Source organism: Cyclopterus lumpus, chromosome 7, assembly GCF_009769545.1.
Source record: "Cyclopterus lumpus isolate fCycLum1 chromosome 7, fCycLum1.pri, whole genome shotgun sequence".
Classification (NCBI taxonomy): domain Eukaryota; kingdom Metazoa; phylum Chordata; class Actinopteri; order Perciformes; family Cyclopteridae; genus Cyclopterus; species Cyclopterus lumpus.
The window spans coordinates 22,183,381-22,199,588 of NC_046972.1; the positions used below are offsets into that span (position 1 = coordinate 22,183,381).

The following is a 16,208-nucleotide window of genomic DNA, read 5'->3' on the forward strand; positions in this document are numbered from 1 at the left end:
TTTCTTAATAATGTATGTATAATGTATATAAAGTGGAGGAAATAAATAGTTGTTGAGGTTAATAAAGTGTTCATGCATCACCAAGAAAAAAACAAACATTAAAACCTCAATTATTGTTTTTGAGAAATTAGACTTTTACGTCCAATATTGTTTGAATTGCTTACCACCAGGTTCCCCTTCTGGATGCAGGCCGCCCCGGAGCCCTGGATGACGCTGTCCAGCACCTGGACGTCGCTGCTGGGGAAGTTGGAGCAGCTGCGGCGGCCCTGCCGGATCTCCTCGTCGATGTCCCCGAACTTGAAGGCGCACAGGGCGGACTTTCGATCCGCCTTGGTGAACACTCCGAACAGGTAGGGCTCCGTGCCGCGCCCGTCCTCCGCCTGGATCTCCGCGGAGTAAACGGACACCAGCCGGCTGTAGATGTTCCCGTTAGATCCACACTGCAGCGGCATCTGGATGTAGGACTCCGTGAGCTTCCTGCTCTCCGGCCCGCTGGGCTTTCGGGGGTTCTCCGTGTCCAGGCAGATGCGGGCGAGGATGCTGTTGGGCTGGCTCTCCTTGTGGCCCATCTTCGCGTCGTTGTTGAAGGCGATGTAGGAATACGTCTTCTGCATGAACGCGTGCACGAAGTTCAGCTTGTTCTTGGTCTTCACGTCTTGTTTGATCTTGAACACGTTGTCCTCGGAGGGGTTAATGTCATAGGTGAACAGCCGGGATAGGTCCTTGATGTTCAGGGAGCGGATGGCGATCTCCGGGGTGTTTTCGAAGCGCAGGTCCTCCTTGCTGTGGTTCTTGGGGAAAAACTGGGTGCCGGCCCCCGTGTACGTGGCCCCCACGAGCAGCCGGGTGCTCCCCCCGTGGCTCTTGAAGATGAGCCCCACCGTGGATGCGTTCGGGTGGTTGGCGGCGATGTTGAGCATGCTGGGGAAAACCGTCTTCTCGCCCTGGTGCGGGAACTCCACCGCGATCTGCGAAATATTCCCCATTTTCCGCAGCTCGCAGAAGCCCTGGTACACGGACCCGCAGACCACCACGACCCCCTGGTCCCGGTCCAGCTTCAGGAGCTTGTTGTGGTTGTCCGTGAGGGATTTGGGATGCTCGCACGGAGCCTGCGGAAGCTGCGGCGCGTGGCACAACAGGTTGTCCTCCACGGGGCCGGTGCTCTGCTCCACCTCGACGGTCAAGGTGCCGTTCAGCTGGTAGACGGTGTTCACGGTGGCCAGGTAGACCTTCCGGGACACCGGGTCCACCGCGAAGTTATTGGTGTGGTTTGGAGACGCGAACGCCTGTTGGACGTGCAGCGCGCTGGCGCTCCGGCGCGTCTCCAAAGCCAGGAGGGCGCCGAGGAGCAGCAGGGCTATCGCTACCGAAGGAGGCATGTTTCCTTCTGACCGGCTTCCGCGTGTCCTGTGCCGAGGGGTGCATCGAGCAAAGACTGAGATGCGCGTTTGTTCCCACTGCGACAACCCGAGGAGGAAGAGGCTGCTTCCTGCTCCGCGCCTGGACCCAGAGTGACGCGATGAGAGAGTCGTGCTTCCTTCTCGGGCTGCCTCCCCTGCTGTCCCTCTCTCTGCCCACCGCGCAGCTCAGCAGCCTCTCCCGAGGCGCACGAGAGCCACACTGCCTCTTTGAGAATGGTTGTTTTTATTATTTATTTATCTTTAAACAATAGGGGGAACACGTCGTTATTTGTTGATTTGTTTAATGCGCAATTTCTGGATATTTCCATTCCAGCACAGAGGCGATCAAACTTATTTTTTTGGGGGGAAAGGGGGGGGTTATATATACATGTATTTATGAATAAATCACGAATAAAGTACACATTTAAGTAACATGTACTACTCTACTGGGAACCGTAGAGTGGGAACAGTAGGAAAGAGTCTATAATTGTACAATTATGAGATGCGTCTCACTTATTAGAGGTCATTTGACCCGAATGACACTTTTTTGTCATTCTGATCCAACTAAGATCAAATGTGACGAGTCCCATGTTTGAGCTCATCCTGCCATATGAAGTCGTAGTGACCATGACGCCTGCATGGGGCACTTGATGAGTCCCCCCCCCCCCCCTCCATGCGTGGTTCCGCTCGTCTTTGGGGTTAATGACGGGTCACCGTCCCACCTCCTTTGCCCCCCCCCCCCCCCCACTCCCTCGGCTCCCAGATTAGTTCTGCAGATCCGGAGGGCTCCGTTTTTTGGGCACATACGGTCTCGGTAAGCAGCGTGAAAGTGCTACCAGATGGGCACGCCAGCGCGCACCTTTCCGGTTTTTGACAGTCAAATCCATCCAACGCAGCTTTTTTTTCTTGCGCTCTTTACCTCATAAATATTCAAGTGCAACACATGCGCGCACCCCCACCCACACTAAGAAATGCACGAATATGGTTAGCATTATTTTTGCGCATATGCTCACACCTCTGAATAGAAATGGATGACCGCGGATGTGTCAGACGCACGTGCATGAATCAGTTCGCAGGCGAGCACGCGCAATAATTAAAGTCGATGCTAAATCGTGCGCAATCGATTGCGCCTGTTTACTTACTGTGGACACCTTTGGGAGGGGGGGGGGGGGGGTAAACTCACTCTCTCCTCTCAGTGGGGCAGATAAGTGCGCCCCGTGTTTACCTTGGCGCACAGCCACGCGCATCAAATCTGGCGGTGTAGAAGAAGAAGAGCGCGCTGATAAAGTGCAACCCCCCCCCCCCCCCCCCCCACACACACCTTCTGCCAAAAAACACCGTGCGCGCGTGGTTGGGACGCGCACGCGAGCTCCAGCGGGGATGAGGCTCGGTGCGGGGCCAAAGCTGTGCGCGTCAGATGTCACCGGGTGAGCTGCGGCCTGCTGCTCAATCAAGCGACATTCAGTGGAGTTAATCTATACGTGTGTGTGTGTGTGTGTGTGTGTGTGAGAGAGAGAGTATAATAAAGTGTGTGAGTATAATAAAGTGTGTGAGTATAATAAAGTGTGTGTGTGAGTATAATAAAGTGTGTGTGTGAGTATAATGGGGGACGTGGTGTCCCCTGTGTGTGTAATGAAAACATTGTCCTGGTAGCCCACCACTCTGCGGTTAAAGGGGCCTCCCACCTAACCTGTTTCCTTCCTGATAAGGTGCAACACCTCCTCGTGTTCAGGCCTCCTCCTCCTCCTCCTCCTCCTCCTCCTCCTCCTCCTCGAGGACCATTCACACAAACTCTACAAGAGTCTCAGTCATGGGCAGGAGGAGGAGCATACAAGGCTAAATACCTCCACCTAGTGGCTACACGAGGAACCTGCATGAGGAGACTTGGAGCACGAAATGTGTGTAGCGTCAGCCCATCCTGCAGAAATGAATCCTCTAAAGCAGAGATGCAACCACAACAACAACAACAACAACAACAACATGAATTAAAACAAGTCACTTTTAAAAGGCGACGCTCACGAGTTAGTTTGGGAATGCACTTTATTTATTCCACATTTACAAAAAAGGACATCAGAAGGCACTGGAGTGGTTCAGCACACAACCCCCCCCCCCCCCCCTCCCACGCCCCTCCCCCGACATCATTAGATGTTACTGCAAGGTCAAAGGTCAGCCCCCTCTCAACGCGTCTCCGCGAGGTGGAAACGGAATCAATGAAAATCAAGAAATGGGGCGAGTTCCTCCCTGTGGGTTTCATCCTTAGACGGAGATGACAGTCCTCCGTCTTTCCGTCTTCAGAGCGACGACCTTTGAAAGCCTCCATGAAAGAGCTCCCTCGAGCCGCCGCCCGACGTGCACGTTATCTATCCGCGCGCTAAAGTGCAGCTGTACGGCTCAGAAGAAATTCATCTCGCCACCTGTTAGTGGAATCCGCTCCTCGGCATGAAATGTACAATGAACTGTTTTAAAGTGTTGTTGTGCCCTCGACTTAACGAGAGACGGAGAGAGAGAAATAAATTAAAACAATGGAGCTGAGGGACTGTACAAGATCTGGATTCAAGTTTGTGTTCAGAGTCTAATGGATGAGATACATCCTGGACGTCCAGGCGAGACAGTCATGAAACGTCTGAATGGAAGCAACACCTCCGCTCAGCTTGGACCCTCCGGGCGTCCCCCCCCCCCGGGGTAGACGGAGCTTTTGGCACTGGGTGGTTACCGCCGCGAGGGGCGGTGCACTCGTAAGAACAAAAAGAAAAAGGAAGGAAAAGGCGGTCGGAGAAGACGACACGCGGGGGATGAAGAGGACAACACGAGTTGTAGGAGGAGACGAGTCGCGCTGTGGATCGTGATCCAGATGGAGCTGGATGAGCACCGGTGGTCTCTCCTCCCTGACCTGACGTCATCAAATTGATTTCACTCAGACGATGGGCTTGTGTGTCATTATATATATATATATATATATATATATATATACACACACACACATGTTGTTAAATATGGCAGACGCGTAACAACAACCGGGATGTTCTCTGTGTGTTTGTGTGTCGTTTCAATGGCGAGCAGCCTGTTCCCGTCTCTTGTGTTTCAGTTATAATCTCCCTTTTCTCTTTTTAATAAAAAAAAAAGAAAAAAAAAAAAGAGGAAATCAGTCAAAAGCGTTAGAAATGGTGAGGAAGCACAAAAAGGTGTCCGGTTCCTCCCGTGACTCTGGAAGGTCACGGCCGGTCCTTCACAAATGTTCTGTATGAACACATTTTCATCACAGCAAAGAAAAGGAGCAGCTCCCCAGGAAGGTTAAAAAAATGTTTTTTTTTAAAAATCCACCAAATCACAGCCGGGCGAGAGTTCTCTTCCTAAAAAAAAAAAAAAAAGGCAAAAATCGTCACATCATCACATTCGGTGGACCGCGGGGGGCCTTTGGAGCAAATCGCCGGCCTCGGTCCCCCCCCACCCCCACTGCTACATGGGTACTGAATAAAAAAAATAACGCGATTAAAAAAAAATAATATTATTAGAAATAATTACATTTACCAAGTGATTAAAACTCGTGAGGACGAAAAAACAAGTACGACGCTGCATCCTGAGGGGCAGCGACACGAATAGTTCATTTTTCCAGAAATGTAAACAGTCCCGAGCGTCCTCAGCTCCGCTCCGGACGCTTCTTTCCTCGATGCCGCGTCCGAATGCGCTCGGGAACGCAACTGAAGTGGCGGCGGGTCGTCGCCGCGCTCTTCAAAACTTTCTGCGCGATCTCGCAGATAAAGTTACATCACCTGGGGTGTGTGTGTGTGTGTGGGGGGGTGGGGGGGTCGCCGACACGCCCCCGTTTCACCCCGGGGGCCGCAGGGCGCGGTGCGTGAACCCCGACAGGGCGTCCCAGTTCCTCCACAGGAAGGCCAGCAGGAGGATGAGGAGGAGGGTGGAGAGGGTGCGCGAGCGCGTCTTCATCAGCGGGACCACGCAGTTGGCCACGGTGGACACGAAGACCAGGAGGACGGCCATGAGGGCCAGCAGCACGTTGATGAGTTTTCCCAGGAGGGTCCGGGCCGTGGCGTTCTCCAGACCCTCCAACTGGACGACCTGCTGCTGCTGCTGCTGGAGCTCCATCTTGGAGATCCGGGTCTGACACGCCTCCAGCGCCTCCTGCAGAGGAGGAGCAAGGACATCATGTCAGCAACGTTACTGGATTATATACAAATATGGATGAATATGAAACACTTCCTAGTGTAATGCAATGAATGAATATCATCATCTCAGTTAAGGTAGAAAGTGTCTGAATCAGACTTCTCAGGCGGCCACTAAGTGTATATTTCATGGACATCTACCGCCCCCTGCTGCCAGAGACAAGAACTGCAGCCAAGGGGCAACTTGGGAACTTTAAATAGACTTTAAGGCCGGCAGACACAAATTAAGAAACACACAAAGCTGTGATGGACAACGAGGAAAGGACAGTAGCAATGTGAGTCAATGAGGAAATGCTTGTGTTGTGGAGAAAACAGACTGGACTCTGACTTCATCTTCCTGTGTGTAGTGTCAATATGGACAAATTAGATAATGCCCGTACAGCTGCCTGAGGGCGTGTGTGTGTGTGTGTGTGTGTGTGTGTGTGTGTGTGTGTGTGTGTGTGTGTGTGTGTGTGTGTGTGTGTGTGTGTGTGTGTGTGTGTGTGTGTGTGTGTGTGTGTGTGTGTGTGTGTGTGTGTGTGTGTGTGTGTGTGTGTGTGTGTGTGTGTGTGTGTGTGTGTGTGTGTGTGTGTGTGTGTGTGTGTGTGTGTGTGTGTGTGTGTGTGTGTGTGTGTGTGTGTGTGTGTGTGTGTGTGTGTGTGTGTGTGTGTGTGTGTGTGTGTGTGTGTGTGTGTGTGTGTGTGTGTGTGTGTGTGTGTGTGTGTGTGTGTGTGTGTGTGTGTGTGTGTGTGTATGCGCGAGCGAGACTGCCTTCACTCCACGTCCAGTCTGAGCAGACCTAATTAGCTTAGCACTACTTACAAAAGCAAATTAAAGCCGGCTGAGCCCTCTTCAGCACTCGGCCTGGATGAACACCACCACAGAACGATGAGAATATTTACAGACAACGACGGGCACAAACCGTCATTTAAAAAAACAACAAACAAAGGATTAAAAACTCAAGACGTTCATCGTAGCTAACAGGAGCATTAATGAAATAAATAAATAGACTTGAAATAAATTAAAAAAAACTACCACATGTGGACAAAAGACGACCCTGTCATTAAACTCGGGTGCTTAGCGGCTTATTTGCGTCAGTAAAAATGTCAGAAGTGTTTGTGTGTGTGTTCATCAGGAGTCACGTGACCAGAGCCGTGTGACTGAAGGCGTCGTCACTTGGCGGGACGGACCTGTATGTCTCGGGCTCTCTCGTAGGACTGGTAGGCGATCTTCTCCTCCATGCTGGCCAGCTCCTGTTTCAGGTTGAGGATCTCGTTCTGGTGAAGTTCTGTCAAGTCGTTCAGCTGCTCCTCCAGGCGTTCACACCTGAGCGCGCGCACACACACACACACACACACACACACACAGTGAGTGAGTGACATAATTAGCTTAGAAAAAAGAAAGAAGCAGGAATTAGAAGCAGGAATTAGCACCCGACTGAACCGATGACTCGGACCTCCTGACGAGATCAGGGCGCGCTTACTCATCTGCCGATCCAACCGGCCAATCGGAGAGAGGCCAGTGGGAGGTGCCCGGCAGGAGCAGAGCGATCTATTACGGCGCTACGGTTCTTTTTTTGGGCAGGATGGAGAGCGGCGGACCAGAATAGACATCGGACTAAATAAATGTATGTTCGTCTTTTTTAAACAGATTTGTACTGAATACTTCAGGCACCATAAACATTCTCGTGAACACGAACAACAAAGTCTTTGATTTTGAAATAAGAAAATTACACAAATCAATCGTCGGAATGGCTGCGGATTTGTTTTTCGGGCTCATCGGTTATTCGTGTCAACCGTACGATTATTTTTAGGCCGTTCTTGGTAATGGAAACGATGGATTGAGTCCCTGAATAGATATTTAGCTGGTTTATGAATGATTATTCCCGGGAGGCAGGCTGGAAAAAAGAACCCTTAGTGGTCTTTCTGTTATTATTTTTGGTCTAACGGGACAAACTCAGACGGCTGTGGACATTTTAGGGAGAAAAATGCTGCTGTTTCTTTTGCTATGTAAGCAGCTCCCCTCCATTGTCCTGCCCTCTTAATCTTCGTGCCCTCTTGTCAGGACATTCTGGGAGGAATGTGTGTGTGTGTGTGTGTGTGTGTGTGTGTGTGTGTGTGTGTGTGTGTGTGTGTGTGTGTGTGTGTGTGTGTGTTTTCTTAAAGCCAACTGCCCACAGACAAACCCAAAACAAGAGCTGCCCAGAGACGTCTGAGCCGGAGACGAGATAAGCAGAGCCGGGACAAAAAGGGGCCGAAATAACACCAAAGATCTTAAAGATCAAAGTACTTGGAGGAAACTGTTCAGGTGTGTGTGTGTGTGGGTGTGTGTGTGTGTGTGTGTGTGTCACAAGCAAGTTAGTCATTGTAGTAGCACTGGTACACTCAAAATATGCATAAAGCTCGCGACATGCGCACCTTTATGTTTTATGTTTATGGATAGGAGCTCCAGGTTTTGGTTTTATCTACAGCTTTGATAAAAGAGCTCACCAGAGATGACATCACCACAGAAATATGAATCATCAGTATTGTATTCAGGAGTACGTTTCTAAAAAGAATAGATGACACACAGGAAGTGCCTGAGGAACACATGATGCACACACTCTTGTACGTTCTCGTCTGTACCTGAAGCGTTCCTCCTGCAGCGCTTGCATAACGACCGTGTAGTCGCTCTGGTAGTGGCTCTTCAAACTGTCGAGGTTCTCCTCCAGCCTCGCCTGGCCCTCCCTCAGCTCCTGCACCTCCTGCAGCAGCATGTCCAGGCTGGAGCTCTGGCTCCTCTCCAGCGTGTTGCCCTTTGAGCTCGGCGGACCCCCGGGGGCCCCCGTGGTGCTGTTGGCCCCCGCCGAGCCCGACGTGGCGCTCGAGCAGTCGTCCTCGCTGCCGTACCTGGGACTCGGCTGGAGGTGGTGCCCGGCGCCGCCCAGCGAGCGTCCGCCGGCCCCCGCCACGCCCCCCTCCTCCACCGAGGGGTCGTCCAGAGAGTCCTTGAGCGAGGGGATGTTGTCGGCGCTGCCGAATTTGTGGCGGATCAGCGACGCGATCTCCCGCGGTTTGGAGACGACGGCCCCGGCGGCGGAGTGGGTGGCCTGGGAGAAGCTGGAGAGGCCTCCCTTCACGCTGTCCACGACGCCCTCGCTGAAGCCCGTGACCTTGGCGCCGACGTCCTTCAGGCCCTGCTGCATGTCCCGCAGGACATCCTTGGGCTGGCGCGGGATGCCGTTGTGCTCCACTTCCAGCAGCTTCCGGTGGTAGTGCTCCAGCTTCCTCTGCAGCTGCTGGATGCTCTGCGCCGACTTCTGGTTCTTTTTCTCAAAAACCTGACGGCCACAGAAGGGGTTTTGATTAGCGAGGCTTCCCTCCCTCCCCCATCGGGATAAACAAAGTGAATCAAAAGGTTACAAATGTAATCCAAAGGCCAGGATTAGTTTTCTCCTTGAAATAAGTTTGACTGGCTTCATGGAGCTCACCTGTTTGATGCGCGTGCTTTGCTGTTTGTCGGCATTGTTGGCGAGCTTCAGGTACTCTGCGACGTTGTCGTCTCTGGCCGTCTGCTCGATCTTGATCTGCTCGGTGAGCTTGAGGATCTTCTGCTGCAGCTGGGCGATCGCCTGCTTTGTGCGCTGAGGGTCGGGGGTGCTGTCCTCGGCCCCCGGGAACGAACCGTCGGCCCCGCACGACACAGCCAGGGTTGTTTGGCCGAGGCCGCTCACTTCCAGCCGGTCGATCTGTAGAGGTAGGAAGAGAGGGAGAAAGTAGGGTAAGGGCAACAGACGAGGGAAGGAGGGATTGAAGAGGAACATTTAAGAAAAGGGGGGGGTCGAAAAAAAAGTGTGAATTGCCTGTCGTGGGTAATTTTGCTGACACGTGGAAACAAAAAAAAAGGCTTCTGCATTTCTGCATGGCAAGAACGAGACGTTTCAAAAAGGGCACTCATGGTCAGTTTCCATGAAGAGGAAGATGATGCATGATGTCATACTTTTAAAATGAGTTTGCGAAGAAAAGAAAGTGAAAAAAAAAAAAAATTGTCAGTCCATCCCTACAAAGCTCAATACTTAAGTGTATAAGTGTGAATCCACAGCTGCCAGTAAGCCTCTTTCTTTGGTTAAAAGAGACAGAATCAGCCTAATCTCCACTTCTATTTGTTCAGGGAGCGGCGACACAGGACACGATTGACAGGATATTAGATTTTGTTGTTCACAGATTAAGAATATTTGTCTTTGTTGTTCAGACACCTGATTTAGTCAAAAAGCCGCACAGTGTTTGTGTAAAAAAAACAAAACAACACAAAGAAACCTTCTAAACTGGGTTTCCTAATCCAACTCAACTCAAGCGAAGAAGCTTATGAACCTGCATCTTCAAATCACAAGCCTGATTATTATTTCTGTGGGAGACACCGATGGGAGGGGATCAAACAAATATTCTCCTACGTTTTTTCTCCTCTTGCACACAAAACAAGCAGCTGAACTCCACAGCACACGCAGATCAAAATAAACCGTAATCCGTGCCATTATTACCATAACAGGTCACAAACCAAAAAAAGCAGCTGTGGCTCACCTGCATGGCCAACACCACCATGACTAACCGGGGACAGGCAGCGCAGTCAACCCCACAACTAGAGGACAGATTCCTTCTGACAAACGTTACAAACTAGAAATAAACACCTTTCATAACTCCTCGCTCACCTTTCCGTTGGTCAAACGGAGGAACTGTTCCCAGTGCATCTCCCCCCCGCCCCACGAGGTGACGACTATCTGTGCGCGTTTGTGTCCGTCCTCGCGCTTCGTTAAAGTTAAAAAAAAAAAAAAAAATTTTAAAACATCATAACGTAATAAATGAATCCTCGCCGGTTCCTCGGGGGAGTCTCGCCGTCGCTCCCGGCTTTGTTGTGAAAGTTGAGGCGCACCTGAAAACTCAGTAAACTGGCAAGCGCTAAGCCCCGCCCCCTCCCTCCTTCCTCGCCCCTCCCCTCACAGCTGAGGGATGACATCATCCTCTGAGCTGCGCCACAGGCAGCCGTCAATCACGCTCGCCAGAAGCAGAAATAGCATTTCTTTTACTGCCATAGATTCAGTGAGAGGCGACATTCACAGACATAAAGAGAAAATGACGACAACTCATAATAATAACCGGTATTATGAGGCTACAACTGCTACTACAATTAGAGTAATACACCAGCAATGTAAGTTAAACGAGGTGTAGTTGTACTTGGTATGTCTACTCCAAAAGAATTCAGAAGGAATGTCAATATTTAAAATCAGTTTATACATAAATAAAATCAATTAAGACCCAGATAATCCACAAACCTCGTTGTGAACCGTTTAATGTAGAAAGTGTAGCTCCTATTGTTGACTAGACTACTCAATGTAGATACAGAGCACTACAGATAAGAGGGAACATAGGTATTTATTTGATTTGGGGGTGAACTGGCCCTTTAAAAGTCTCCCTAAACTAAAAAGAAGAGACATTGCATTAAATGAAAAAGGGATCAGAGTCAGAGTGTGAAGTGAAATCCTATAAATCGAGATAAACAAGAGGCTTCAGGGCGCTGATGTGATGCGAGACTGCATCAACTCCCAGCCTCTCCGTCTACGCCACACACACACACACACACACACACACACACACACACACACACACACACACACACACACACACACACACACACACACACACACACACACACACACACACACACACACACACACACACACACACACACACACACACACACACACACACACACACACACACACACACACACACACACACACACACACACACACACACACACACACACACACACACACACACACACACACACAACATTGTTTAACAGAAGGCGGGCGCGAGTCAATTAACCAAACACGTGTTGAGTGCGCTCGTCAGTCTGTACATCATCAAATCCTCTTGACGGGCAGCTGAGGAGGTCAAATGAATCCGGGAACTAGAACCGCGCAGAGAGGAAGAACTGAGAGGTGACGCTGGTCGGCTCTCGGCTATAAACAAAGTATTAATAGCTTCAAATCCATAAGAGCAGTCCACAAGAAGAAGGGGGGGGGGGGGGGGGGGGGGGGGGGGGAGAGGGGTTTAATAGTTATCTGAATAATGAATATTATGTGCCCTCTGGCTAAAAGATATCTGGCAGATAAAGAGGGCAAAGGACGAGTGAGCTGAACCCTTTGGACCGGAGTACCCTGCAGAGTAGATAGAGAGCTCTGAGACGCTGTGATAAGAAGTGATCTGAACACTGGCATCGAACCAACGGCCTCTCACTGATCAAAAACCTTCCCTCTGAGCAGAGAGGAGCCACGGAGCTCGTTTTAAGGCTCTCGTTCTTGCTTCGTTCTCACACTGCAGAGCGACGCTCACAAATTGATCGGTGTCGTCTGTCCGACCGGTCGTGGGTTGTTTTTTTTCACCGCGGCTAATCGCGCAGGTAATTAAAAAGACGGCGAGCTGAAGGATTAGGCCCGACGCAGCGAGCGTTAACAGAGCGCCGCTGAGCCACTGGAGCAAGAAGAGGCTCTGCATCACTGCAGCTGGTGGAGCCTAATGAGGGGAGCTGAGTGTGTGTGCTTGTAATTGTGTGTTTGTGTGTGTGTGTGTGTGTGTGTGAGAGATTAGACTTTATCAGTAAGAAAATAACCTGTCCCCTCCTGCATCCACACGGGAAAGAGTCTGTTCTCACCCACTGTCCCCCCAAAAACCCTGGGCCCGCCTGCTGGTGGACCAGGTTGCGCAACAGCCTCTGATCCACGTAAAGCTAGTTAGAGCCGTGAGACCCCGACTTACCTCGGGTCCACCGGTGGGGCCGGGGGACTTTTATATATTCCGATATATTTTGGGGCGATTCATCGGTTCTCTTAACCCCCCCCATTTTAATCCTCCATTACTTCCCGTTTAATGTATTTGTTGTCACGTCATGTTCAGGGGCGAGGGGATATTTGAACCCCGTTTCCAGCCTTGACTGCTGCTTATTGTTAAAAGATGAAGAATCCTACACCACATGTTAAGGAATGAAATAAGCCCCTAGAGGGCAAAAGACTTACAGCTTATATAACGGTCATAAATACAGTATTTAGCGTAAACACGGCAGTCACAGTTGAGCTGCGATTGTTTTGAATATAAACACATCTCTTTCTCTTTTCTTTGACACAGGAAAACAAAACTACTGTATGCTCAAGGTCAATCCGTATGAATGTGCAGTACCTTGCTGGTGGTGAGGCCTCGCATTCCTGTGACGTCAGCTCGTGTTTCCTGTGCCGACGACGCGACAGCGAGGCTGTAACTCGAGGGCTCTTTCTGCCCTACAGCTTCACACATTCCCTGTGACGTACGGTAGACAGGTAGAGCACATCAGTGGGCTGGCTGGCTGTGCTGGTTCTCCCACCTGACTTATCTCCAGAGGATCCATGGCGGACGTAGGAATCGGGGTCGGGAGGCGTCTGTGACCCATCTCCCCCCCTCCCCCTCCTGTATACAGTCATTTTTGTATTTTCCCAGCGGCCCTCTCTCCATTTATACCTGGAGTATCTCTCGGGCCTTATCACTCGGAAAGGCAGCGAAAGCCAATCATGTCGGACCGGCTGAACTTCACACTGCGGATTAGTCGGTTCGATCTTTGACCCCCCCGGCAGTCAAACAGAAAGCGGTTGACGCAGCGGAAAGTGGCATTACGTAGTGATCCTGATGTCTTTTTATCTGTATTATTTAATAGATAGTTCACGGTGTGTGTGGCAGAGCAGAAGTGAGCGTGCGGTGCACGTGCCTTCATGGAGGGAGTCTGACTGCATATAGTTTAGTTATCAAAAAACATGCATGTGTCAAATCTTTTCCATATTTAACCTAACTGTGCTTAAATTCACACAAAAGACCGAGTTGTAAACGTGTTGCTTTTGTTCCCCAACAACAAGCACCAGATATGGAAAATTGCATAACTCCATGTGATGCCGAACAAGTGGCAATTTACCCATGAATTAGCACAAAGCACAACACAAACTACTAATCACACACAACACACACACACACACACACACACGCCAGTGCATTTCCTAAGGAATTCAGAGGATTTGAAAAAGCCCTTTGAGTTCAAATCCGAAAGAAAGAAACACACATCAGCTGAGGGTGCCGGTCTGGGTAGAAAGAGGCTTTTCTCGAGCCCCTCTATCACAACAAAGACTTTCAATCCCTCTGATTTCAAGAGAGACCTGAAACACCTTTAATGCCTTTAATACAGAATCCTATTTAGTCACAAAACTCGGGTCACCTGTAAACACTCAGTGTCACCGGGCTGAGTAGCTTCACGACACACGAATCATCCAGCAGGTGATTGAAATGAGTCAAAACCCTCAAACCGTAAACGATGACCGGGGAGACTCACGGTGGTGGGAGCAGGAAGTGGAACGGTTACCAGGTTGAGGATGACCTCCATGGCGGGGAGACGCATGCGCGCGGCGGCTCGGACACGAGATTTCTTTTGCTTGGTCTTCTTATCTGTCGGCGTGTCCCTCGGGAGACGGCCGCGGCCGGGGGGAGAGGGGGAGAGCGCGGCGCCGGGAGGGCACTCATCACTCAGGACGCTTCTCCCAAACAAAGCCCACTTGACTCCAAGCCGGCCGGACAACGAGTCCTCTCGACAGCCAAGACGCAGAGACTCTCAGGAGACATGTCCAGAATCCATAGAGCGTTTTGGGGGGGGGTTCCTGCAGGTCGATGAACCGCGACAGAGCCTCAAAGCCCACGGCCACGCTTCAGACGCCAACGACGGAGGAGCCGATGGAGCGCACGTGCGCACGCTTCGCCGAGCACGACTCCTACAGACAGGCGGGCATTCGCGGGAGAACGAGGACTTCTCGGGTCCTCGTCCGACGTGGGGCTGGGGTGTCGGAGCCGTGGCGGGGGGGAGGGGGGGGGGGGAAGAGTTTACGGTGAAGTTGAGTGTTCAAAGAGTGTCCGCCGTGGGGTAAGAATCCTCAGAGGGAGAAGAGAGAGGCAGAGACTCGGAGGACGGATGCGAGGGAAGCGAGGGAGCAGACGGAAAGGAGAAGGAAAAAGAAAGGAGCCCACCAGGAGCTGTCATTGAGAGTGAGACGGAGCGAGAGAGGGAGCAAAGGAAAGAGGGGTTGTTAGAAAGCTTTGTGAAGGGAGGAGGGGAGGAGGGGAGGGGAGGAGGGGAGGAGGGGAGGAGGGGAGGGCTTTTCTTCTGTCTGAGTTTCTAGGCCAAAACAGTTCAGGCAGAGAAGAAGAAGAATCGTCCACTCCCGCCTTTCAATTATCTCACAGTTTGATTGTCGCAGCCAATCAGCTCCCTGAGCGATCACGTTAATGAATCGCTTTCCACGGCGCGAACAAAACCGGAGTTTCACAAAAAATAAATATATGTCTTCTTCTGCTGACCGATTAAAAAAAAAAAAACAGATTACACGGAGCACACGGTCATGTGATGACTACAAAGCTGCTATTCAAAAAGCTTGTGCATACGTGTGCACACATGACTTAAGCTTATGATTGCGTCACTTAGCCAAATGTCCAACACTGGTCATGTTCATGCAATCTCACAGCAACGGCGCGGCGCATCAATTTCCACTACAATTATTACGCTTAATCCTGTTTACGGTTCATTAAAATCCATCCGCTTGCCATTTAAATGTCACAACTGCATCTGGACAGCTGATAACATGTCAACTGGGTATTTTGAGGTCAATGTAGTAAAGTCATTAAAAAACAGATGCATATTCATATTCAAATACTCCAAACAAACACTATTTATTTTTATTTTTTTATTTTTTTTAGGAGCTTTTGGCGCTTTTGTGCTCCGCGATTAAAATCGTGGCGCTTGAGAGCCGTCGCTTCCAAAAGTGTACAAACCAATTAGGGAGAAAGGGAAAAGCAGGGAGCGTGGGGGGTGAGGCAGGACAAGGGCTACTAAAGACTTCGGTGCAGAAGCCGACAGGAGGGAGGGAGGGGGGGAGGGATAGGGGGAGGGAGGGGGGGAGGGAGGGGGGAGGGAGGGGAGCATGAATACAGGCTTTAATGAGAGAGCGGGAGGAGTTTGGGGAAAGAGAGGGTAGGATTTAGGGAAAAGGCTGCTTATGTAAAAAAAAAAAAAAAAAGAGGAAAAACCCAACTTGTGTGTGACACGGGGGTTTGACCCCGGTACTAAATCGATGTGACACATGGAGGCCGCCGATGCAGCCGTTTTAAAAGTCTGAGCCTAAACTCTTAACGTTGCAAAAAGAATCGAATAATCGAGAGCAATCAACTGTGTAAACAGGAAGTGACCGCAGCGTTATAACTGGCCAAAATAACAGTTTAATAAACGTAAATACCAATCATTAAAAAAATGTAGGTATGACTTTGTTTAAGTTATATATGCGTACATGGAGAAATGTGTGTATTTTGGGAGAAATAGTTAATTAATGCTAAAAACTCATCTCACCAGCTTGATTTGGTGATTTAGTTTATTTACAGCTCTAATATATATACATATATATATATATATATAAAAAACTATATTTATTTATATATATATTTATTTATTTATATATATATATATAAATAAATATAGTTTTTTTGTGAGATGTGTAATTTTAAGTTTTTCCAGTTTACTGAACAGAATTGTGTCTTATATGTTGAAAATATCTAAT

The 16,208-nt window shown here is 50.0% G+C and overlaps 2 protein-coding genes across 7 annotated transcripts in view; both read right to left on the minus strand.

Moving 5' to 3' along the window:
• Positions 1-1,601, minus strand: part of plxnd1 (plexin D1) — a 57,362-nt gene extending 55,761 nt beyond the window's left edge. The window contains exon 1 of the mRNA XM_034537867.1: positions 165-1,601. Within this exon, the coding sequence (XP_034393758.1) occupies positions 165-1,379 (1,215 nt within the window). The 5' untranslated portion in view covers positions 1,380-1,601. The remainder of the gene's footprint in view (positions 1-164) is intronic.
• A 1,928-nt stretch (positions 1,602-3,529) lies between these two features.
• Positions 3,530-16,208, minus strand: part of tmcc1a (transmembrane and coiled-coil domain family 1a) — a 34,340-nt gene continuing 21,661 nt past the window's right edge. For 3 of the 6 annotated variants that reach the window (XM_034537902.1, XM_034537899.1, XM_034537903.1), the window contains 5 exons: positions 12,772-12,888; positions 9,030-9,287; positions 8,185-8,879; positions 6,751-6,886; positions 3,530-5,540 (listed from right to left, as the gene is read on the minus strand). In XM_034537902.1, coding sequence (XP_034393793.1) covers positions 5,226-5,540; positions 6,751-6,886; positions 8,185-8,879; positions 9,030-9,287; positions 12,772-12,888 — 1,521 coding nt within the window. In that variant the 3' untranslated portion in view covers positions 3,530-5,225. Of the gene's footprint in view, positions 5,541-6,750; positions 6,887-8,184; positions 8,880-9,029; positions 9,288-10,244; positions 10,503-12,771; positions 12,889-16,208 lie in introns of those variants that run through there. The other 3 variants (XM_034537900.1, XM_034537904.1, XM_034537905.1) reach the window with 2 other exon arrangements.